Raw genomic sequence first — 24,329 nt, 5'->3', positions numbered from 1 at the left:
CTCAAATCCTTAATATAAAAACAAGTCAGGGAGTTCACTTTTTTTATTCTAAATAGAAAATCTCAATCTACTTTATCTCTTATATTTATTTTTTTTGGTCAAATTAATCTACTTAATATTAATCTATGAACGGATACTATTTTGTAAATAACTTAACTAATAATTTTCTGATTTCTGCTTATCGATCAGTTATTAAGCTATTATATTGAGGAGTATTTAATAAAAAACCGAAGAAACTAGATCGATCAATAAACAACATTTTTATCAGAGATGCAATCACATGGTGACCTCTTTCACACACATACAAACTCAATGACTCTGACAATATGAACCTTAATTCATTTCTCACAAACGCACACTGAGACAACCACATTCAAACTTGAAATATTAAGATACCCACAAACGCAAACTTCATTTTAAACCTGCAGACTCTCTCTCTATATATCATCAGATCATATAGACACTTCATAATACAGACTCTGAAATCTGAATGGCTCAAGCTTTAGGGTCTCTAGGGTTTGTTGCAGAAGCAGAATCAAGATTGTAATTAGCTTTGTTATTATTAGGTTGGTGATGATGATCCTCGAACACCCAAAGGTCGTCGATGACCCAATCGTTTTCCTCATAATTATTATTCGCAGCGTAGAACTCCCACTCCCGCCATGTCTCTCCGCCGGCGTCATGCTTCCATTCCCCCCACCCTCCTCCTCTCACATCGTAGAACTCCGCCGCCGCCGCCGCAGTCTCCATCTGGTTGATGTCCTCTAATTCCCACAAGTCTTCACAATTAAAGTCGCCGTCGCGGCCGGGGTTATTATTAATGTTGTCGTTCTGTCCATTAATAATGGCCATTTCTGCTGCTGCATTATTGTCTTCTTCTGTTTTATTCGCCTTCTCTTGCTCTGACTGATCCATCTCCTCTTGCTCAAGCTTTGCCTGCCCGTCATGATCCATTTTCAGAGGTAGAGGAAGAAGAAGAAGAAGGTGATGAGATTTGCTTTGGTGAAGTGATGGGAGTGTGAGAGCGTGGGAAACTGTTGTTATATACACAGACATACATTGCGCACCTTGTGACTTGTGAGGGTTACGTGCAAGTTCTTGCTTCAGTTTTTCTGCGGGCTGGGTTTTCTTTGCCATTTTGTCGAGAAAGTTCACTTTTAATTTCCCTCCACGATACAAGAGATCATGTGGGTCTTCAATTTTCTCATCTTCTCTTTAATTGGTTCGGCTTGTTCAAAATGGAACGAGATTTTGAAGAGATGTGTGTGCGCGTGTGTGTGTGAAGTGGTGGTAACTGAAGAGAAATTGAAAAGAGAGAAACGAAGAAGAAGAAGATCAAAATGATGAGTTAACGTGAAATTTGCATGATGGAAACGTGGACGGAGGGACATGATGAACGGTGGGGCCCACGGACCGACTGAGAAAGTTAAGGTTAAAAGGAGTTAAATGCAGATAAGATGGATCGGAATTTGGAAGTATGCGTGTTAAGAAGAAGGGAAGGAATCCCCGACGACACTATTGCATAACGTGCATCAAACACATAGGTGATTGATAGTCTAATAGAAGAAGTTAGTCCCTTATAATGAAATGAACTAATATTTAAATTTTTATATTTAGTACTTGGCAGTATTTTAAATAAGATTGACTCTAATCAAAGAAATAAAGCAACAAAAAAAAAAAAGAACATAGGTGACTGATCATCCCTTCTTTCCTATCTCTATTTCCATCCACCTCCAATTTCAACCATTAAAATTAAATTTCATATTTTAAAAAATAATTTATATTATTGTTTTAAATTATCATGACTAAAATTTAGTAGTTTAATTTTATTTTTTAAAAAATTAACATCCTATTAATAATTTTTTTAACATATGAATTTTGGACATTTAAATTTCAATTCTATGATTGAGATGGGGAGTGAATAGAAATGGAGAGCAAGGAAAGTAGAGACACTCTTTTCTCGTGACGGATCATATGTCTCTCTCTCTCTCGTTTTTGCTTCTTCTTTTAAGCACCGTTACATTATTTGGAATCTAGATACACAATTATTATATTACACATTAAGTGCTAAATTTCTTATTTATTAATGAAATTATACTAGCTAGGTAGATCTAAACATTTTCATGGGTTTAAATGAGATAGATCTACAGGTTTTGCTTTAATTTTAGGGATAATTAATATATAAGTCCTTATAGTTTCAACTGGTTTTTAATCAGATCCCTATAATTTTTTTTCTTTTTATCAGGTCCTTATACTTTCATATATTTTTAATCAAGTCCTTATAATTTTTTTTCTTTTTATCAGGTCCTTATTGTTTTATTTTGTTTTTAATTAGGTCCTTGTAGTTTTTATTTTGTATTTTACAAATAATAACATTTTAAAAATAATAAATTATTGTAACAATCTTATGTTAATATTCTTTTAAATTTTTAGTTAAACAAATATATTATTTATTTTCAATTCGAATTTTTATAATTATAAAATTCAAATTATAATAATAAATTTTTCTAAAATTAAAATATGATTATAAATAATTTATATTTAAGTATAATTATTATTTGGATTATTTATTAATTACTAAATGATTATATTAATTATTTTGTCCAATTATATAATTATTAATTTTAAAATGAAATTAATTTTAAAGAATAAAGTTAATAAATAATTTTTCAAAAACTACAAAGCACCTAATTAAAAATAAGTGAAACTATAAGGACCTGATAAAAAGAAAAAAAATAGAAAGACCTAATTAAAAACACACGAAAGTAAAAGGATCTGATAAAAAGAAAAAATTTTATAAGGACCTAATTAAAAATCAGATGAAACTATAAGGACCTGGAGATTAATTATCCCTTAATTTTATTAGAGGTACTGTAGATTTGTAAATATTTTTTTATTATTTTGATGCCATTTGTGAATTACTACTTTTATTTTTTATATAACATCACAGTAAAATCATGCAAAAAATAAAAACAAAAAATTAGGTCAAATTAGCAATCAAGAGATCTTTATAACCTAAAGGGAGTGTTGGAAAGTTTTAACGATGGCGTCTTTATATAGTGAGCATAAAGTTTTGAGTTCGACTTCTTGTGAATGTAAAAATTACCTTTGAGAGAGCCTCGATTAATTAAACCCGACAATGCTAAAATTTTAAGTCAATTAGAAGCTATTTTATCTCATAATTTGTCATTTTCTTCAAACTAAATTATCCAACTTATAAACTAATATATTACTCCTAACCTTCAATATAAGACATAGTTAATTAATTTGAGAAAAATAAGAAAGTTGAAAAATTATTTAGTTACAGTATATGTCACATGATCTCTCTAAAATTCTCATATATATATATATATATGTGTGTGTGTGTCTCTCTCTAGTAGCTTTATAATGCCCCAGTTTCTCAAATGTTTTTTTTAATTTCATCATTAGATTCTACATTTAAACTATTTTTCTTTGGTAGGAATAGGTAGTAATTAGGAAAATTACCACGAACTCGTAACAAAAGAAACCAAAAGGTCACAATAATAAGTAAGAAGTTGTTATTTTTTGTACTGTAACTTGTTATTACATGCTACTATATTGTTATTGAAACCTTTTAATAATTATTATTCTGTTCCTATTTATAAGTCACTTCCAACATATTTCATATAAACCAAGAAAAATCTTAAACTTGATTAACTCTCATTTACAATTCAAAAACTTTTCAACTTTATCCCTATTTAATATATATATATATATTATACCTAATATAAGTAAAATCAACACAATAATAAATAAAAGATAAAATTGTATATTCATATAAAATTTTTTTTCTCAATACCCTATAAATGGGATCAAAATATATATTCTCTCTGTCTTATAAATAAGACCAAATGAGTATATTTCTTTTTTGGAACTCTAACAATTCTCCCAAGTTACTATTTTCATAGAAGAATTAAAGTGGGGCATGCATGTTGGGGGGGGGGGGATAAATTCACACTTGAGGGAAATTTACTAGGGATCAAGTGTGACTAATGGGCAGCCCTACTATGAAATGGAATATGGGGGTTTGAAGAAGATATTTGTCCGCATGATTTTATAAACTTTTTTTTTTTTGTTACAAGATTTTATAAACTTAATGCCTTACACTTTTTTCGCCGAACTATTTATAAAGTACGACTCATTAAAACTGGATAAATGGTTTCTGTTGGGTTACACCAAAGCAAAAGCATTTGATGGGCCAATTAATCGATTGAAGGCCCATTTATTGAACAGTACATTGGAATTAAAGAGAGAATGACGTAGAAAGGCGGCTAATTCGGACTCAAAATATCCTCCTACTAAAAGCAATTACACTGTCAGATATTAAGGGAGTGTTTGGATAGAAACCAAATCATGGTTTCAGAAGTGCTTTTACGGTTTACAAAGTAAATATGTGAAAGAATTTGTCTCGTTTTGCAGAAAAGTGCTTCTGAAACCATGATTTAGAAGTTGTCAAACACTCCATAAATATAGATAACTCTTCCGGTCAATATTTAAATTTTCTCTGGAAGAAGTACCCACATTTATTATTGGATAGTGCCTCTAACAGGATCGCCTTCAGTAAGAAGATACCTGTGTCTAGGAAAAAAAAGGAGAAAAATTCAAATCCTTATTGGAAAAAATACCCATATTTAGTATTCGACTGTATCTCAAATAAGATTACTTTTAACAGGAGGATACTGTACCTAAAAAAAACACTAGTAAAATTATATATATGTGTGTGTAAAGATCATCCTCAATTAAAAAAATACTTATGATATCTCAAATAAAATTACTTTTAATAAAAAGACACATGTATAATAGTAAAAAACATAAAGATAATGATTTTATGAAAAGGAAAAAAGTTATAATAACAAATAAAAAAGGAATTCCATAAAAATATTCTTTTGATTGATAACATAGCCTAATTGTAAATATTAAAAAATCACTCTTTTTAAAGATCTAGTCATAGACAAATATTAGCTAGCTGGTCTTTGCATGTTTTACGCGAACTTTTATTTTTTAAAAAAAACCTTTTACAAATTCTAACATATTAGCTGTATATAGGTAGTAACTTGTGAAACTATACAAGTATTCTTTTAGGTTGACTTGTTTAAATGCTTATAACCGTATTTTATACAAGTCAAAATAAAATTCCTTTCATATATTTATTTTATATTTTATAAATACTAATTATAAAGGTGCTTATAAACCATTCCAAACTAGCTCTAAGTATTAAAAGCTTAGTTGCAAGCATCAGAAAATCAAATATAAATCCTAGAACCTTAGTCGTGAAAAATTCCTGTGCTTTAAAATTTGCTCACGAGTAATTCTCCACCTTTTCCAAGATTTATAATTGAATTTTCGGGATATATTAAACTTTCACAATTTAAAATCTATTTGTATCAGTCTTTTAAACCTATCTGTCCGCTGGATAAGAAAATCGACAAATTATCAGGTTCTTTTTACTGATAAGTTTTTTAATAGAAATTTTTTTCCTAATTTTTCTGAAAGAACAAAAATTGGGGAAATGGTTCGAGAGTTTGAAAAGAAGAATTGAAGTAAACGGATAGCATAACCATTAACCATAGTTATAAAATTGAAATTTCTGTAATTATAACATATTGCCACCCCGTATCTTTATTTTTGGGCCAATCAAACATATAAACAAAAATATATTGCTCATTCAGTTCTAAATATAAAACTCATTTTATAATATAATTATACTAAAAAATAAGTCTTATATTTAAGGTTGGGAGAATATCATTTTTTATCTTGCATTGATCTAAAGTTCATTTTGACCGTTTACGCCATCAATTTCCTTCTTATTCTATCAAGCATCAATAGACAAAATGAAAGATAACCATCTCCAATCATATTTATTCCTCTCTTATCATAAATGTAAAAGATAAATAATTAATTTGCATATATTAAAAGTATTAGGTAAATTAATTATTGATAAAAAAATATGTTGGTCACTCAAAGCATCAATTCTAATTATTTATATTAAAAACTATTCTTTTGGTGAAAAATCCCAAACTTTAGGAAAAATTATAAACTTACATGGTAAAACAAATTGAGATATTGTATTTATGACTAAAACAGATAAATATATTAGTTTATATTTCAGCCAAGAGGGAATATTAATCAAATCCCCCTTATATTGGGAAAAAAAGATGGAGTATATATTTTATGTTAATCATGTTTTGGCATGTAAATATTTTGTGAACATGGGAGGAAGACTTTTTTTCCCCCCAAAAAACATTGGTAATAATGACGTAATAAATTTTTATATACAAAAGGTACCGAATTCTATACATGTAAAATATTAACACTCTAATTTAAGTCATTCTCACCAAAAAAATTTTAATGATATTTTTTTCTCAAACTTTCTATCTTCTTATTATTATTTCTTTTGCTAAAGTATTGGTATCCTTTTATTGGAGGCAATTCTATTCGAAGTACTGTTGAGCACTAAATGTAGACACTTCTCCTAACAGGGATATTTTTTCTCAAACTTTCTGTCTTCTTATTGAATAAGAGGAAAAATGATGATTGTGTTTGCATGTGTGGAAGAAAGAATTAGAAAATGACAGACAACAAAACGGTATCAGAAAACCAACAGGGGAAAAATAGACCATAGAAAATGAAAGCTCAAAATTGCACGTAAGAGGGTGGGGCCTACAAGGACTGCAGGCCCTTCTTTGACAAAAATTTAAAAAAAAAAAAAAAGAAAAAGAAAAAGAAAACAATGTTACCAATTTATTATGGGAGAGGCGCAACAAAGTCTTAAAAAAAATTATTATTAAACAATGGAAAAATAGCAAATAAAGACCCCCTAATATGTGAAATTGTGATCTGGGACCCTCAATTTGGAAAATAGTAAATAAAAACCCGATCCTATATTGCAAATATGAAATCTTGGTGCAATGTCTGAAATCATAATTCAAGTATGTCAAATGACAAATTGACTATAAGAAATGACAAGGTCACTTCAGCGAATGACAATTTCAGTAGACCAAATCACAATTTGGCTGAGGATATACCCAATGACAAGTTGATTATAAAAAATGACAAGTTCACTTTAGTGAATAACAAATTCGGTAGATCAAATCACAGCTTAGCTGAGAGGCATTTCAGACATTTCACCAAGATTTCATATTTTCAATATGAGATCGGGTCTTTATTTGTCATTTTTCAAATTAAGAATCCCAAATCGCAATTTCATATATTGGGAGTCTTTATTTGCTATTTTCCTTCCAACAATTTCAATAATAATTAAGTAATCTATAACTATAAGTTTCAAAGTAAAAAATAATAACTTATAACTTATTATTGAAACTTTTTGATAATTATGTTGTTTTTAGAATCTCATTGCAATTCTCTCATTTATTAATGTCGCAACCCCGTTTGAAAACTTAAACCCAGTCATTCTTTCCCATTTATTAATTGCCTGCATTGCACATTTAATATCCACAAAGCCTCCATGAAACAGTAGACATGGCATTTACAGATTAAAAATATCCTTTTTCGGTCTTATACCAAAAAAATCGTTTTTTGGTCGATTACAAATTAAAAATATCAAGACAATGTTCTATTGTGCTAACAGCAACAATAAATATTCTTCCTCTTATTAATTTACATTAATTAAAAATTAGTTAAATTATTTGTAATAAATACGTGTTAGTTATTCTAAAATATCTCCTTTAATTATATAGATTAGAAATGAAAATTCCATTTAGTGTATGATAATGCAATCAATAGAGTTGTTTTGAAAAAGAATTATAAATTTGTGAACTAGAGTAAGTTGACGAATTATATCAGGGGGAGTACATGTGCAATTTTTTTTAGACAAAAGTATTACAAGATACCCTCCTTAATTAATTTAAATAGATTAAGAAAGGTAAATAAATTATTTAATTCTAACAAATATGATATGATGTCTCCAAATGACCTCTAGATAAAATTAGATTATATATCAATTTAAACGGTAGATAAACTTGTTTGAGATAAAAATGATAAACAGAAAAAGTTTTCTACCAAAAAAATGATAAACAGAAAAAATAAAATGATTCAAAATCTTATATTTCAAACTAAAATCAAACCAGACGAGTAAGATAATAGTTTTGAATATAAATAATTAAAAATAACATTTTATTTTGATTGACTACTATACTTCTCCTAATCAAGATTCAAACTTTGCTTCTTATATTGGGAAGGGGCTACCTCTTTCTATTAGATTAGATTATAATTAGAGATTATATTTAGTTTTAAATATAAAACTTTAATTCATATTATCTTTCAAGTTTTTAATATTTTTTATAAAAGATTCCCATCAAAGGTGAGGAATTCACATCAATGAATAATTTCAAACTTTCAACACATATGATTAAAGAGGTTAATTTAAGAAAGTCAATATATATTTGTTATAAATTGCTAATTTAACTAATTTTTTTAATCTTATCAAACTAATTATTTAGCATTTATATTAAGGGTATGAGGTACGGCCTCTGGTCTTAAATATAAGAGTTAGCTGATTAATTTGAGAATTACTTTTAAATTTTAAAATTTCAAAGAACACTTATCACCTACACTTTAAAAGTAATTGACTATATTTAAAAAAAATGGTAACATATCTTTTTAAATTCATGATATAAGATTTTAAAATTTAAAAGATGTTTTTTTGGGATTTTTTTTATATCCTTCTATATATGGAACACACGCAACCCACAATTATTTTATATAAAAAAAAGTTAAATTTTGTAGACAGCTAAAGCAAACTCTTTTTTTTTTTTGAACAGAAAACAAACTCATTTTCTAAGTTATCCCGTACAAAATGTAATAAACAAAAAAAAAAAAAAACAGTAAGAAAAGAAAATGGCGCAAAGTCAGAGATTGAGATTGCGTTGCGTTCGGGGGAGTGACAGCGTCAAATGAAACTGCTCCAAGTGTTTTCTTACATGCAACTTGCATCACCCATCCTAATGTCGTCTTCTTCCTCCTTTGAAGCTTCCAGCCACTGGTAATATAATCCAAACCCACCAATGCAAATGAGTTTTCACACGACAATCAAATCCCACCTTCCTTTATTATTATATATATATATGCTGAAATCACGGTCCACTCAGATCAGACGCTATCTTCCTCCAGTTCATTTCTTTGCCTCGGTCACATTTCCCTGATTCCTCGGACTTTCTCTCTCCCTTGTTAGTCTTTCTCGCTTACAATAAACTAATAATCAAAGCCACATGGATTTGAAGCCCTCAAAGCTATACAGGCGCCACCACTCCTTATTTTCCCACGGTAATGCTATTATTATTATAATCCAAAAATGCAGATTATTCCTCGGAATTTCTGATTTTGAATATTCTGTTCCCATCACTTGCATTAGTCTTGCCCTAAACGGCGGAACAGATTTTCCACATTGCTTCTTTTTTCCTCTTTTCATTTGGTTCTGTGCCTGAATTTCAGTGTTTGGATGGTTTGTAGAATTCCGGGCTACTGTTTGTTTTCAAAGTCGGAGGAAACGGAGAAAAGAATTGGCGCCGAGAATGAGGTTTCCTGGAGTTGACGATGAATTGCAGAAGATTTTGGATGCTAATATGGATGAAGTTCCCGCCAGAAGGCGCGCTCGTGAGGCCTTCAAGCATTTTCAGCTTGGGATTGACCATATACTGTTTAAGGTATGGTGCTTGATTAATTTATATTATAGTAACTTGTTTTGAGTTGAGCGATACAGTATCCCTCACCCAAAGGATTGGTATATTTTGTTTTTGTTATTCAAATTGACAAATCACATCATCAGTTTTGTGTTTGTGTGTAAAAATTTACAATTTGCTTTCACTTCATTTTCCTTTCCTGGGGTTGCTGTGGATTCCTTCTGTTTCTAGGTAGACCGGATCCAGCCGGCCATAATTTTTGTTTTTTGTGTCTTCTTTTCAACCTAGCTTTTCTTTAGTTCTGAGAGCATTAATGATATCAAATATGGTAGTTGAGACTTCTGTATTTTCTTTTTCCTGGTCATTATAGCTTGAGGCATAGTTTCGGGAGTATATTCTCTGACGTTGGTCGATACATTTAAGATTTTAATTCTAACATATAGGAGGGGTCAAATCTTGGTAATATAAGATACTAAATAATCTTAACAACTCAGTTAACTCAAATCTAGTCTTCTGTAATAATCATATAGTCACACATATTTGAAGAAATAACAAAAGAACGTAATTGCGTATCGCTTCTCCTCTTATACTAATTCTCTCTGTTTTTTCCTCTCTCTTGCGATGCACCGGTTAAACCCGGGGGGGGGGGACTCTTTGAATTTAATATAATCACTTTTTGTGATTGTAGATAATCCTGATCATGAGTTAGATCCTTTATGGTGGTTGAAATCTTGATTGTGGTTCTACCTAAGAAAATTTAAGTCTCCTATTGACCTTATTGGTTGTTCTCTTTTCATCTATTCCCTGTAGAATTCTTTAGTCTTGTACCTTGAACACGCTGTGTCTCCCTCTCCCTGTAAAATAAGCATAGTAATGTTAAATTTGCTATCAGATTGCTTATATTCTTTTTCATTTTCCCTCTCCATGAACATTCAAGTCCATCAATTTGTGGCGTTGACAATTTATCCCGTACAGCTTAGGCATTAGAGAAGCTTTATGTCGTTAAAATGTTAATGCTCATTCCTTTGTGCTTGATTGTGTTATGCAGACCCCTTGTGACGGACTGAAAATAAAGGAGGTTAGAAATCTATAAACCGAAGCACTTATGCATTTCAGCAATGTCATTATTTAGGAGTTTACTTGACATGCAATCTGTAACTTCATCTATGCCTCCTTGGCATTATCCTCTTTCGCCATCCCCATATCAGCTTCATTTCCAATACTCATTTACTACTAAGCAATTAGTTTATGTTGTCATTTTCCCCATTTAATTCATGTCATCTATTCAAATTTTGACTGAGCCGAATTCTAAATTTTAGATGAAAATTCTCGTATGTCAAAATATAAATGGTAATGCTCAAACCAATGCTCAGATATCACCCAATATACCAGATATCAGAAACTGCACAATATATATATATATATATATATATAAATGGCAGCCGGCAGAATAACCACTTGCCATTATGACTTCCCTCTGTGTTTCAATGTCTGCCATGATTGCAGTCATATGAGGTGAACTCAAGGGGTATTGAAATCTTTACCAAAAGCTGGCTTCCTGAAACTTCTAAGCCCAAAGCAGCAGTGTTCTACTGTCATGGCTATGCAGACACTTGCACTTTCTTCTTTGAAGGCATGTGGTTGGTATTAAGAACTCAGTTCCGAGTAATTTGATACAGCTACATTGTTGATTACACCAACTTAGCTATATTATGGATATATCTTCAGGAATAGCCAGAAAGCTGGTATCAGCTGGATATGGAGCTTTTGCTATGGATTATCCTGGATTTGGTCTTTCAGAAGGTCTCCATTGCTACATTCCAAGTTTTGATACTCTTGTTGATGATGTGATTGAACATTATTCCAAAGTCAAAGGTAATTAAAACCACACTAAAACCTGTCTCAATGTTTATCAGTTTGCATATTTTGTATGAAAAGAAGTTTTTGAGTTGCACAAATTTCATTAAGAGGGGATAGCCAAACCTATGGCAGTGGAGGCATCCCTAGAGCTACATCTGATTTCAAATTCCAATAAGAGCTATACAAACCCAAAAAAAGGATTAAAAAAAAGAGTATCCCTTATTGTTCTCAGCGTGGGTAAAATGCTTGTGTCTTGGTTCTCTGCACATTAGACAAGGAGTTCAGGGATCTTGTGCTAATGAATATCATATTTGGCTTGTGTAACGCTTTCATAGTTTTCCCTTCTGAAAGTGATCTATGTGAAGTTAATACTGAGAAGTGAATGTTGTTATTACTGGAAATATAATATAAGAACTTGAGAACAGGCTAGGAAATGTTTTGAATGTTGAACACCCTTTGTTAGGAAAATACTAACCTGTGTCATTATGTATTCAAAGAAAGGTCCAACTCTAATCTGTTCCTGTTTTCTAACATACGATTCTTAGGCTAGAAATTATAACTGTTGTTCATCAAGGAAGGCATACTTTGCTTGTAAACTACACAATTTCATTCATTACATTGCAAGCAACAAATTAGAACTATGAATTTACCGTGGGAGGCATGTTTTTCAAGTAAACAACAAAATTTCATTCATTATATTGCAAACAACTTAATGTTGGGGGAGATACGACACTGTTGATTTTTAATATTCATGCAAACAATTTTACTGGTTCCCTGACAGAAAACCCAGAGATCCAATCTCTTCCCTGCTTCCTTTTTGGACAGTCTATGGGTGGAGCTGTGGTCTTAAAGATGCACCTAAAACAGCCCAAGGCATGGGATGGTGCCATTCTTGTTGCGCCTATGTGTAAAGTAAATATCCTACATATCCTAAACCTGAACCAGCTCAAGGGTATGTTTGAATTGTAGAGAATAAAAGAGAAGGGAAGCGAACTTATAATTTGTACATCTTATTTGATTTAGGTTTAACTCTGAACAGTTTTATCTTCGCCTCTCTTCTATTATCCTCTATTCAAACATACTCTAGCAGTCTTATCCTCAATTTAAAAGAGTTGTGGCATGTGTTTCTTTGATCTCCTTTTGACTGTTAGCTCTATGCAGATTGCAGACGACATGACCCCACCATGGTTGCTCACTCAGATCTTGATTGGTGTAGCCAATGTGCTTCCAAAGCAGAAGTTAGTTCCACAGAAAGATTTAGCTGAGGCTGCCTTCAGAGAATTAAAGAAGAGGGAACTGGTTTGTATTTTTTAACCTCAGTCGCCATTCTGTCTTCCAATTTGTCCATTGCATTGACTTGGAGGTATCAAGGTTTTTTCCTCGTCCAGTCCTGTGCTTGACATCTTTGTATTGTCTCTTTGCAGACAGCCTATAATGTTATTGCTTACAAGGACAATCCTCGCTTAATGACTGCTTTAGAAATGCTTAGAACTACCCAAGAAATAGAACGGCGACTGAAAGAAAGTATGCTGATTTCTGACCTTGACTTTCTTTTCTTTTAAAAAATGAATAATAAACTACACCTTAATGAACAATGAACCATCTGCGGCCTCAACTGTTTGCCAGATCCAAATTCCATAACGGTAACAATATAGTAATTAACTAAATCAATAAACTTGTCAGTTTTGAAATATTGTTTTTCTTGGGGCTGATCCTACAACAATAGAGCAATAAAAATTGATGGCCTAACATTTATTGGTTTATGATCTGCAGGTTTCATTACCACTGTTAGTCCTTCATGGGGAGGCTGATACTGTAACAGATCCTTCTGTAAGCAAACTGTTGCACAAGAAAGCAAGCAGTTCTCAGAAGAAGCTTAAGCTTTACAAGCATGCTTACCATTCCCTTCTTGAGGGTGAGCCTGATGAAGTAATACTTGAGGTTTTCAATGATATCATCGCTTGGCTTGATGATCACAGCTCAAAACACAATTCATCTTCATCTTGATGAATGAAGACTTTTGATCTGTGTTATCTCGTGGTTGAAGATTATTCAGATTGTTTTTATGGGAAGTCAAATTGAAAGCTGTATTGTTGTTTGAATAAAAAGAGGGATAGCATCCAATTTGGAACTTACATTTGTTTATGACAATTTAAGCCATTTATTAGATCATGTCTATATATTAGCTCATGTTTGTACCATTTAAGAATAAAAAAAAAGGAATTGTAGGCTAGAAAATTTATTTCCTGTGTTTGACATGATTATGATTTGTTTGTATCAAATTGTTTTGTTAAATATATTGTTGATATCATTGATTTTGATTCTTCTAGTTTGATAGAAGCTGCTTATACTTGATCATCATAGTTTGGGATCCATTAAATCAACTGGTTCCTATGTGGGTTAAGTCTTGGATAAATGATATGATAAATGGACAAAATAGTATTCTTGTGGATTGAGACTAAATTGATTTTACAAAATTAGGGAATGAAACATGGTTTTTTAGCATGATTTTTACGCAAATTAAGGGGCCCTAATTCCTAAGCCATGAGGAAAAAAACTATGAAAAAGAAAACAAAACCTGTTCATTTATCTCAGTATTTTTTGAAAGTATTTTTTGGCTTTTAAAATGAACAAGATAGGACACATTAAATGGTAATGGTGAGTTGGGGTGTGGGTAGGGTCAGACAATCTTCACACTCGCGTAATATAACTTTCAAAAAAAAAAAAAAAAATACACAACATAAAATATTAACATTGACGTTTTCATAATTATATTTCAATGGTGAGAATATTTATTATATATATTATTTGGACAAAATTTAGGTGAAGTTTATATGTGAATTTACAAGGATACATACATATGTATTTTAACAACTAACAATAACAAAATAATAAGTGTTTATTTGAAAATTATACAGGTTGATACAAAAATTTAGAAGTGGACATACGAATTTTAATAATTATTAACTGAAGTTTTGTCAAACCTCCCTCCTTTTATCACCCACACACTTTTTTTATTTATTTATTTTTTATTTTTGAAATCAGAAGGATAGACACTGAGAGTTTGAAATGATAAATGAGATCGAAATTCTTAGCTGCGGTTATTTTCATCAAAATTCTTTTTGAGTCACAAAGAACCTTCTTTTTCCATTTCAATCAAGCAAAATCATAAGTCAGGCATTCTCTTCTTCTTCGTGTAACTAAAAATTTGCATATCAATAATCAAATTTTATAATTAAAACCTATTTTTTCCGAGTCTCAAAGGAGGAATATTTTTTCTATTTAATCCGTTATATTAACTTTATTAATAAAGATTGATTGAAGAAGGTTATGTCTGATGAAATTAATTTGGATAAACATATTAATAAGATATCTATATTGGGAAGGAAACTATAAAGTAATGATACATAAAAGTGATTTTTTTTTTAACATTATGCAAAAGGTGAAAAAAAGACGAAACTAATCAAACATGCGCATAGTTTACAATCATAAAAGTGATAATTCTTTGTAGTCCAAAATGTAATAATTCTTTAGTTAGATGGCCAACAAAAAATTCTTTAGTTTATTTTGGCCAACAAAAAGTCTTTAGTTTATTTTTTCAGAAACTTGTGGTTGAAACTGAAAATCAATTGATTATTGGTCATAGTAGGAAAAATATTAATTAAAGAGAGAATTATAATGAGATTCTAAGGAAGGAAAATAGTTACCAAAAAGCCTTAATAACAACTTAAATAGCATGTAATGACAAGTTTCAAAATATGAAATGAAACCTTTTGAGACTTGTTTTATAATTATTTTTTTTATTTGGATCTTATCGTAATTATCCTTAATTAAATCTAGTTAGGCAAGAGGATCAATTAGGAATTTTCAAATCCTAAAAATTTACATCAGTGCCCTTAAATGTTTATTAGCCTCTTTCCTTTGTCCTCAATCAATAATCTTTCTCCCTTTCTTTCTAATAATCATATACCTCCTGCCATCCAAAAGAATAAAAATAAGATATTAGCTACTTAAATATCATTCACCAATAAGATTTTTATTTCAGCAGTGAGATTCGAACCCATAGCCTTATAAATTATTAGTCGATTCCTTGCTATCTGAACCAATTCTTATCAGTATAAATATGCATTCTTATTATAATGAAAAGTTGCCTTATTCTTGAATGGTGGTGCCCTAAACACAATTTAATGAAGCTGGTATACTAAACACAATGTGTTTCAAATGTTGTCTTTATCTTGAGAGGGAAAAGACTAGTCAATAGTTAAGGACATTGAGGTAAATTCAAAGAATTAAAAAAATTTCTAATCAGTAGACTTGGTTAGGAATTTGATGAAAATGTAAGCCTGAATCTGGTTTATAATATTTCAATTAAATTTAACTGGAATTTTCCCATTATGGAAAAGTAAATTTCATCACATAATTTCATAATCTTCCTATTTTTATATTGTAAAAAATAAAACCGTATTTCTTCCCCCCCCCCCCCAAAAAAAAAAACCAGTACTCTACCAATAAAAAAAGAAAACGACCCGAGGGCCTTAAACACGCGCAATAAACAAGTTTCATTTTATTATATCGCCTCCCCAGATTAGATTAGATACACAGCGTCGGAGCTCAGCTCTTCCAATCTGAAGCTGAAGATTTTATCTTCCGCTGTTGCAAGGTACTCCTTCACCAAATTTTCTTTCTTTTCTGCTTCGACTTTCCTTTTTTCTTTCCCTTCTTCCCTCAATCTCGAATGTTATTTTCATCACCATTCCCCAAATCCCAACAGCATCGGCGACGCTATTGCTTCAGTCAATCGCATGCTAAACATGCGTCCTCCACCATCTAGGCGCCATATTAATAGGATTTTAGGGTCTACAGTGAAGATGAAACATTATCTCCATGTCATCTTACTTCTTGCACAAGCCGAGTTTAAAGGCTTCACGCCAGATTTATGTAACCTGAGCATCTTGACCAATTGTTACTGCCAGCTGGGTCTGATGGATTTTGCTTTCTCTATATTGGGAAAAATTTTCAAGATGGGTTATCACCCAGATGCTATAATTTTGACTACACTAGTAAAGGGACTGTGTTTTAATCATAATGTTGGCGAAGCTCTTGATTTCTATGATGACATAATGGCCAAAGGATTTAAGTTAGATGAAGTCACCTATGGAACATTAACATATGGGCTATGTAAAATGGGAAAAACAAGATCCGCCATTAAATTGCTTAAATTAATGGAGCGGCACATTGTTAAGCCCAATGTAGTTATTTACAGCACAATCATTGATACGCTTTGCAAAGAAGGGCTTGTCAATGATGCACGCAATTTGTATTTTGAAATGATTGATCGTGGGGTATCTCCAAATGTTTATACTTACAGCAGTCTTATCCATGGCTTCTGTAGGATGGATCAATGGCAACAAGCAAATCAAATACTTAGTGAGATGATATCTAAAGACATCCACCCAGATAATTATACGTTCAACATTCTAGTTGATGCATTATGTAAAGATGGAAGGATTATTGAAGCTCAAGCTGTATTTGCTATGATGGTGAAGAGTGATCAAAGACATGATCTTGTTACCTACACTTCTTTAATGCATGGACATTGTTTGACTAATAATATCATTGAGGCTAAGGAAGTTCTGAATAAGATGATTAAAAATGGTTTGGCTCCTGACCTTTTTAGTTATAATATTTTGATCAATGCATGCTTTAAGATGAAAATGGTGGATGAAGCGATGGATCTTTTTGAGACATTGCATTTCAGAAATTTGGTTCCTAGTGTTGTAACTTATAATTCCGTTATTGATGGGTTGATCAAATCACAAAGAATCTCATGTGTGCAAGATGTTACTTATGAGATGCGTGTGAGGGGTCTTCACCCTGATATCATCACTTACAGTATCTTGTTAGATGCATTTGGCAAAATGGGACATCTTGACACGGCAATTACACTATTTAGGCAAATTGTTGATCAAGGATTCCGGCCTAGTGTGAAGACCTACACTATACTTATTGATGGCTTGTGCAAAGGTGGTAGATTAAATGATGCGTGGGAGATTTGGTTCAGTATCTTTTGGCCAAAGGTTATCATCTAGATGTGCACGTGTATACTGCTATGATTCATGGATTTTGTAAACTGGGTTTTCTTGATGAAGCCAGGGCCTTGCTTGATAGAATGGAAGAGAAGAATTGCCTCCCTGATTTCGTTCCTCTCAAAATTATTATTCGATATCTTCTTGAAAATAATGAGAATGACAAGGCAGTGAAACTTCTACACAGAATGATTGATAGAGGCGTGCTGAAGAAATAAAACAAAGTGAGATACACTGGCTCTTGTTCCACAAATATTTATGTTTAGCCAGCATGAGTGGTTAGCAAAAGCTTGTATTGTGAATTTACACAGTTAATTAACTGGTTTGGGGAGAATATAGTTTGATGTCATTGTCATTGTAGTGGATAGTTTTTACAAGCATGTTTCAGTATGAAAGTTACATAAGCCAAAATTGAAATTATTCTCTAATGCTTGCTTTATGATCTTTAAAAAGCTTGTTTCGTGATTGAAGGTCAATTTCTGGGAAAATTATATCATATGCTTGAATTTTAATCTTATAGGTACTTAGGCTGAAATTTATTATAATGAAAAAACTTAGGTTAACTTTCTTATATCCATTATGTGAAGTTCTCTAATCACACATGACCATACATCCTTTTTTGTTCAATGTGAATTTATAATTAAATGCTATTAAATGCTAATATTTCAAAAATAAGATGCATGATCATGTGTGACTGGAGAACTTGACATAATAAATATAAGGAACCTGATATATGTATTGTCCTGTTTATAAATTTAGCTGAGATGTTGAATGTTGCAAGACGAGCATGTTTCATCAGTTTAAGGTTGAAATTCCCTGTAATAAAAAAAATTAAATAAAAAAACAGAACAAGGAATAACATAGATAAGTTAAGGAAATGAAAAAGAGCCGCACTCGGTGGACTGATGAGGAATTTTGAGATGTACTGTCACTATGTGGTCAAGTGTCATGTGTTTGCATTAGGATGATGGTGCGCCCAAAATCACCTGATGATAATTGCAAAGCATGATTTTATCAGGTATTACTGAAAGTAGTTGTTTCTGGCATGGAAGTTTAGCTGAGATGTTGTGAATTCCTGATAAGTAATTTGATAATTATATTTGGCAACTTATTTATGAATAGTTCTTGCAAATTTCAAATGCATGTAGTTTTGTTGTGAGACAAATACAAGTGTTGGGGTGGCTTGCAACAAATGTTTGACTTGGTGAAATTTGTGTTATAGTGGTAAATTATTTTTTTGATCCATGGTGATGCACTTTTCGGTTAGATGGGAGCAAAAGAATGTCCGGATGGCAATACCTCTGGTTTTTCCATTCCCTTTCTATTTTCTTTGAAAATCCGGGTGGAAACATGTCCTTCTTTGAATAAGCAAGATATCCTGTGAAAGTATATGAAAGTTAAATGTCTAAATATACATTTTGTCTTGTCTGGAGAAAAGATCATAGGTTGGAGTGTTTGTTGACGAAGATCTTCCCCATGGTTTTCTTCTTTGTCAGGAATAGCTCTAGTTTCTTCCCTATCAACGATACTGATCCTTAAAATTTTATGAGAAGATGAACAAGTAATTTTTAACCATTCTTAATCAGTGCATTTGAGATTTACAAAAGAAATATGAAATTTACATAGTAGGATACTTAGCAATTCTAGTTTTCTCTTAGGTCCGTTTGGTATGAAGGATTTGGAGAGTATGAAGGCTTTTTTTTTTTTTGGGGGGGGAGGGATTTTAATCATTTTTCCTTGTTTGGCAGGATAAAAATTTTAGGAGGAAAATTTTTTAACATCCCCCCTCATAAGCCTCACTGGGGGAATTTGGAGTAATATTTTGGCTTGTGTTGACTAATATGCCCATATTATTTTTTAATAATCCCATATTGATGAATTATATATGATTTGGTATATTTATGGATTCAATCATGCCTCTCTTCCCTCATTTATATGTTATCAAATATTAAAAAAAAGTTGCTATCAAATATATTTTAATTTCCAAACGCAAATCAAACACTCAAAACAAAAATATACATATAAGTCATCTATATCGTCTTTAAAAAAGTTATTTGATTACTCATATCAACAACATAAAGAAAAATGAAAGTTGGAAAAAACATACTCAAATAAACATATATACTTCATTAGACCAGATTTTGGATATAAATACAATTATTGTTATGGGATATATAGTAGCTATTAATTATGCATTATCATTATATTTATTTAGTTTTTCTAATTATACAAAGTTGATCTCATATATTAAATATTATTTACAATTATATTTTATTAATTACCCTATAAAGTTTGTAAAAATCAACTTAAATGATATACGAACAAAGTTGTCTATACAAAAATATTTTGCCTCCCCTCCCTTCCTAAACCAAACAAAGTAACATTAAAATTTCTTCCCTCCTCTTCCCTCATATTAATCTAAACAATGTGATATTAAAAGTCCTCCCCTTCCTTTTATCTCCTTTCCTTGCGTTAAAATTCTTCCCCTCCCATCCCCTCTATCAAGTCAAACACCCTTAGTTGACCTCTCTCTGGTGGCTAAAACATAGTAGTAGTATAGACTCATGAAGATGTCTTTTTCTATGTTACTATCTAGTTTTGTACAGTCTTCTATGGTCATAAGCATTCAGCCTGGGGATGTTTGAATTGTAGAGAATAAAAGAGAAGGGAAGCAAACTTTTAATTTGTACATCTTATTTGATTTATATTTAACTCTGAACTGTTTTGTCTTCCCCTCTCTTCTATTATCCTCAATTCAAACATACTCTAGAAGTCTTATCCTCAATTTAAAAGAGTTGTGACATGTGTTTCTTTGATCTCCTTTTGACTGTTAAGCTCTATGTAGATTGCAGACGACATGGCTACACCATGGTTGCTCACTCAGACCTTGATTGGTGTAGCCAATGTGCTTCCAAAGCAGAAGTTAGTTCCACAAAAAGACTTAGCCGAGGCTGCCTTCATAGAATTAAGGAGGGAACTGGTTTGTGTTTTTTAACCTCAGTCGCCATTCTGTCTTCAATTTGTGCATTGCATTATGACTTGGAGGTGTCATGGCTTTTTCCTCTTCCAGTCCTTTTCTTTCAGCTTAAAGTCTTGTTTTTTCTGGCAATCTGTGCTTGACATCTCTCTATTGTCTCTTTGCAGACAGCCTACAACGTTATCGCCTGCAAGGATAATCCTCACCTAATGACTGCTTTAGAAATGCTGAGAACTACAAGAAATAGAATGGCGACTGAAAGAAGTGTGCCGATTTCTGACCTTGACTATATGTTTACTTTTCTTTAAAAAAAAAAAAGAATAATAAACTGCACTTAATGAACAATGAACCATCTACTACGTCAACTGTTTTAGGAGATATTTCAAATCCAAATTCCATAACGTTAACAATATAGTAATAAACTAAATTAACAAGCTTTTCAGTTTTGAAACGTTGTTTTTTTGTTTAGGTTGATCTTATTTTTCTAGAATCCTCATTTCGAACATAAAATTATATCTCTTTCTCCCAGAGGATTTAGTTCTAGAAGAATAGAGCAGTAAAATTTGATGGCCTCACATGTTCATGATTTGCAGGTTGCACTACCATTGTTAGCCCTTCATGGGGAGGCTGATACTATGACAGATCCTTCTGTAAGCAAACTGTTACACAAAAAAGCAAGCAGTTCTGAGATGAAGCTTAAACTTTACAAGCATGCTTACGATTCTCTTCTTGAGGGTGAGCCTGATGAAGTAATACTTGAGGTTTTCAATGATATCATCGCTTGGCTTGATGATTACAGCTTGAAACACAAGTCGTTATCATCTTGATGAATGAAGACTTTTGATCTGTATCTCGTTGTTGAAGATTATTCATAGTTTTTAGGGAAAGTCAAATTGAAAGCTATTACCTCTTCTTCAATAAAAAAGAGGGAGAGCATCCAATTTGGAAGTTACATTTGTTTATGACAATTTAGGCCATTTATTAGATCATGTCTATATTCTTGTTTGTATAATTTATTTAGGAATAAAAAAGCGGAATTGTATGCAAGAAAATTGATTTCCTGTGTTTCACTTGATTATGATTTGTTTGTATCACATCGTTTTGTTAAATATATTATTGATTTTGATTCTTCTAGTTTGATAAAAGCTGTTTATATTTGATCATTATAGTTTGGGAACCATTAAGTCAATATGATAAATGGACAAAATAATATTCTTTTGAATTGAGACTAAATTGATTTTACAAAATTAGGGGATGAAATATGTTTTTTAAGCATGATTTTTATGCAAATTAAGGGGTGCTAATCCAGAAGAAAAAAATTTGGAGAAAGAAAACAAAACTTGAAAATTTAGTTCAGTGCTTTTTAGCTTTTAAAATGAACAAGACAGGCCGCGTAAAAAAATGGCGAGTTGGGGGTAGGCGCGCATTCACTTTAAAGTGAAAGTAAAAATTTCCAACAAAAAAAAAAGTGAAAAAAAAATTGCACACTACAAAATCTTAACATTGAAGTTTTCTCCATTATATTTACTAATATATGTATTTTTTGGGGAAAAAATTAGATCAACTTGCTTATATATATTAAGTTTATACATAAACATGTATATTAACTACTAACAGTAGCAAAATAATAAGTGTTCATTTGAAGATTTACAAAACTAAATTTGTTGACACAAAAATTTAGAAGTGGACATATGAATTTTAATAACTAATAATAACATGATATTCTTCCGATCCTTAATATAAGACTCATTTAACTAATTTGATTAGATTAAGAAAGTTAGGTAAGTTAGTTAATTATAAGAAATGTGACATGTTTTTCCTAAAACACTATAATCATCTTTCTTAATACCCTCTCTCCCTCTTCTACTTGATTATGGTTGAGAGAATATCCATAGGGATAATTTAGAAAAAATTGATAAATATGAGAAATGCGTCTTATATTTAGGACCAAAACCAACTCAACTATTGAGTCCTATATTAAAGACTGGAGGAGTAATAAATATGATTAGAAAATTTGACTTAATAAATATATGTAACTTGATTGAAGTATTGTCCATATCCCCTCTAATCCTATTCCAATATTCTATCACCCCACGGTCCCATACTCATTTCTTTTTGAGAATGAGAGGAGTAGGTACTAACAACTTAAAATAATAAATAAGATCAAACATGCGCCTTTCTATGTTGAAAAAAGATTTCATACTACTCCTCTGATATTAAATATAAAACCCTTATACTAGTGTGTATAAGAGTCTTATATTTAGGACCGGAGGAGTACTAGGTTTACAATTACCAGCCTGCATTCATTTCCATCAAAATTCTGAGAGTTAGAAAGAACCTTTTTTTTTTTTTCCTATCTCAAATTCTCCATCAAGCAAAACCACAGGTCAAGCATTCTTTTCAACCTCGCGCAACTAAAAATTTACAGATCAATAATCAAATTCTAGAATTAAAACCTGTTTTTCTTCCGAGTTTCACAAAGAAGGAATATTTTTCAATTTAGGTTGATTGAAGAATGTTATGTTCTAATGAACTTAATTTGGATAAACATATTAATAAGAAATCTATTTGGGAAAGAAATTATAAAGTAATGATATATACAAAAGTGATGTTTTAATATAATATAAAAAAAACTAATACAATTACGCATGTTTTACAATTATAAAAGTGATAATTCTTTGTACACCAAGAAAACAGAGTGATAATTCTCTAGTTAGATGGCCAATAAAAAAATCTCTAGTTTATTTTTTAGAAACTTGCGGTTGAAACTGAAAATCGATTGATCAATTATAAAAAGAAAATTTTTAATTAAATCTAATTAAAATACCAAAATTCAGATTCTGGTATTTACTTTCACCGAATTCCTAATTAGACCCAGAGGATTAATAATCAAATACCCCCTACCATCCAAAAGAATAAAAATTAGATGCTAGCTTCAAGAATCTCAACATCATCTCTCGCAACACTTCCAGAAGATGGCCAAAGAATCCTATCAAATCTACTCTGTGTTTTTTAATGCAAAAAAAGTTTAGGTAAATTGGATTCTAAGAATTCATTAGGGCTAGGGTATGCTTTTAGGCTTAGAAAACACTTGCAAAAATACTAATGAATCATCCACTAATAATGTTATCATATTAGTAGTGGAATTCAAACTCACAACTTTATAGATTATGAGTGAGCTTCTTATCAGCTGAACTAATGTTAACTCAAATCTGCACTCTTTTTACAATGAAAAGTTGCTTGATTCTTGAATGGGCTCTCACAATTTGATGAAGCCGGTATCCTAAACACAGAGTGTTTCAAATTTTGCCTTGTCTTGATCATTTGTTAGTGGGAAGTTGAGTACATTTGATTCCCAGCTGAGTTTTCCTCTTCCACGGTCTTTCAGTTTCAGGTGGTGGTGCCTTGTTGGAGGCATTGGATGATTAGAGAGAGAGAGAGAAATGGGGAGAGAAAAGATACTCGAAAGGAAAAAGATGAGTAAATATTCAAGGACATTACTGTAAATTCAGATATTAAATAAAATTCTTAACAGAAAATTAATCTTTTAGTCCTTCAACTTTTAACTCACTTATAACTTAACTCAGTCCTTCAACTATGACTCGGTGTAACTTAGTTCTTAAACTTTAGACTGATTATGACTCAATCTCTCTCTTTTTTTTATTATTTTATATTATCATCCTTCTCATCTATGACTTAGCTTGGGTCATCCTATATGGTAATAATGGGTAATACGTTATTTCCAAG

The 24,329-nt window shown here is 31.3% G+C and overlaps 2 protein-coding genes and 1 pseudogene across 2 annotated transcripts; all 3 read left to right on the top strand.

Annotated features, from left to right (window-relative positions):
• The first annotated feature begins 3,021 nt into the window (after positions 1–3,021).
• On the top strand, positions 3,022–13,851 carry LOC114760698 (caffeoylshikimate esterase). Its single transcript, XM_028949982.1, has 10 exons — positions 3,022–3,024; positions 9,129–9,303; positions 9,490–9,683; positions 10,708–10,737; positions 11,166–11,292; positions 11,388–11,534; positions 12,301–12,431; positions 12,681–12,818; positions 12,944–13,042; positions 13,293–13,851. The coding sequence occupies exons 2-10, from the start codon at positions 9,249–9,251 to the stop codon at positions 13,524–13,526; spliced, it is 1,155 nt and encodes a 384-aa protein (XP_028805815.1). The 5' UTR covers positions 3,022–3,024; positions 9,129–9,248; the 3' UTR covers positions 13,527–13,851.
• Positions 13,852–16,143: 2,292 nt separating this feature from the next.
• Positions 16,144–18,081, top strand: LOC114760699 (putative pentatricopeptide repeat-containing protein At1g12700, mitochondrial). The gene is made up of 2 exons (XM_028949983.1): positions 16,144–17,174; positions 17,673–18,081. Exons 1-2 carry the CDS (start codon positions 16,322–16,324, stop codon positions 17,777–17,779), a joined length of 960 nt encoding a protein of 319 aa, XP_028805816.1. The 5' UTR covers positions 16,144–16,321; the 3' UTR covers positions 17,780–18,081.
• Positions 18,082–18,894: 813 nt separating this feature from the next.
• Positions 18,895–21,711, top strand: LOC114760712 (caffeoylshikimate esterase-like; annotated as a pseudogene).
• Positions 21,712–24,329: the final 2,618 nt, after the last annotated feature.

This window comes from Neltuma alba, unplaced genomic scaffold, assembly GCF_004799145.2.
Source record: "Neltuma alba isolate B1F8T4 unplaced genomic scaffold, ASM479914v2 tig00011013_pilon, whole genome shotgun sequence".
Lineage (NCBI taxonomy): Eukaryota > Viridiplantae > Streptophyta > Magnoliopsida > Fabales > Fabaceae > Neltuma > Neltuma alba.
The sequence above is the reverse complement of the archived record's forward strand: the minus strand, read 5'-3'. Positions and strand labels throughout refer to the sequence as shown.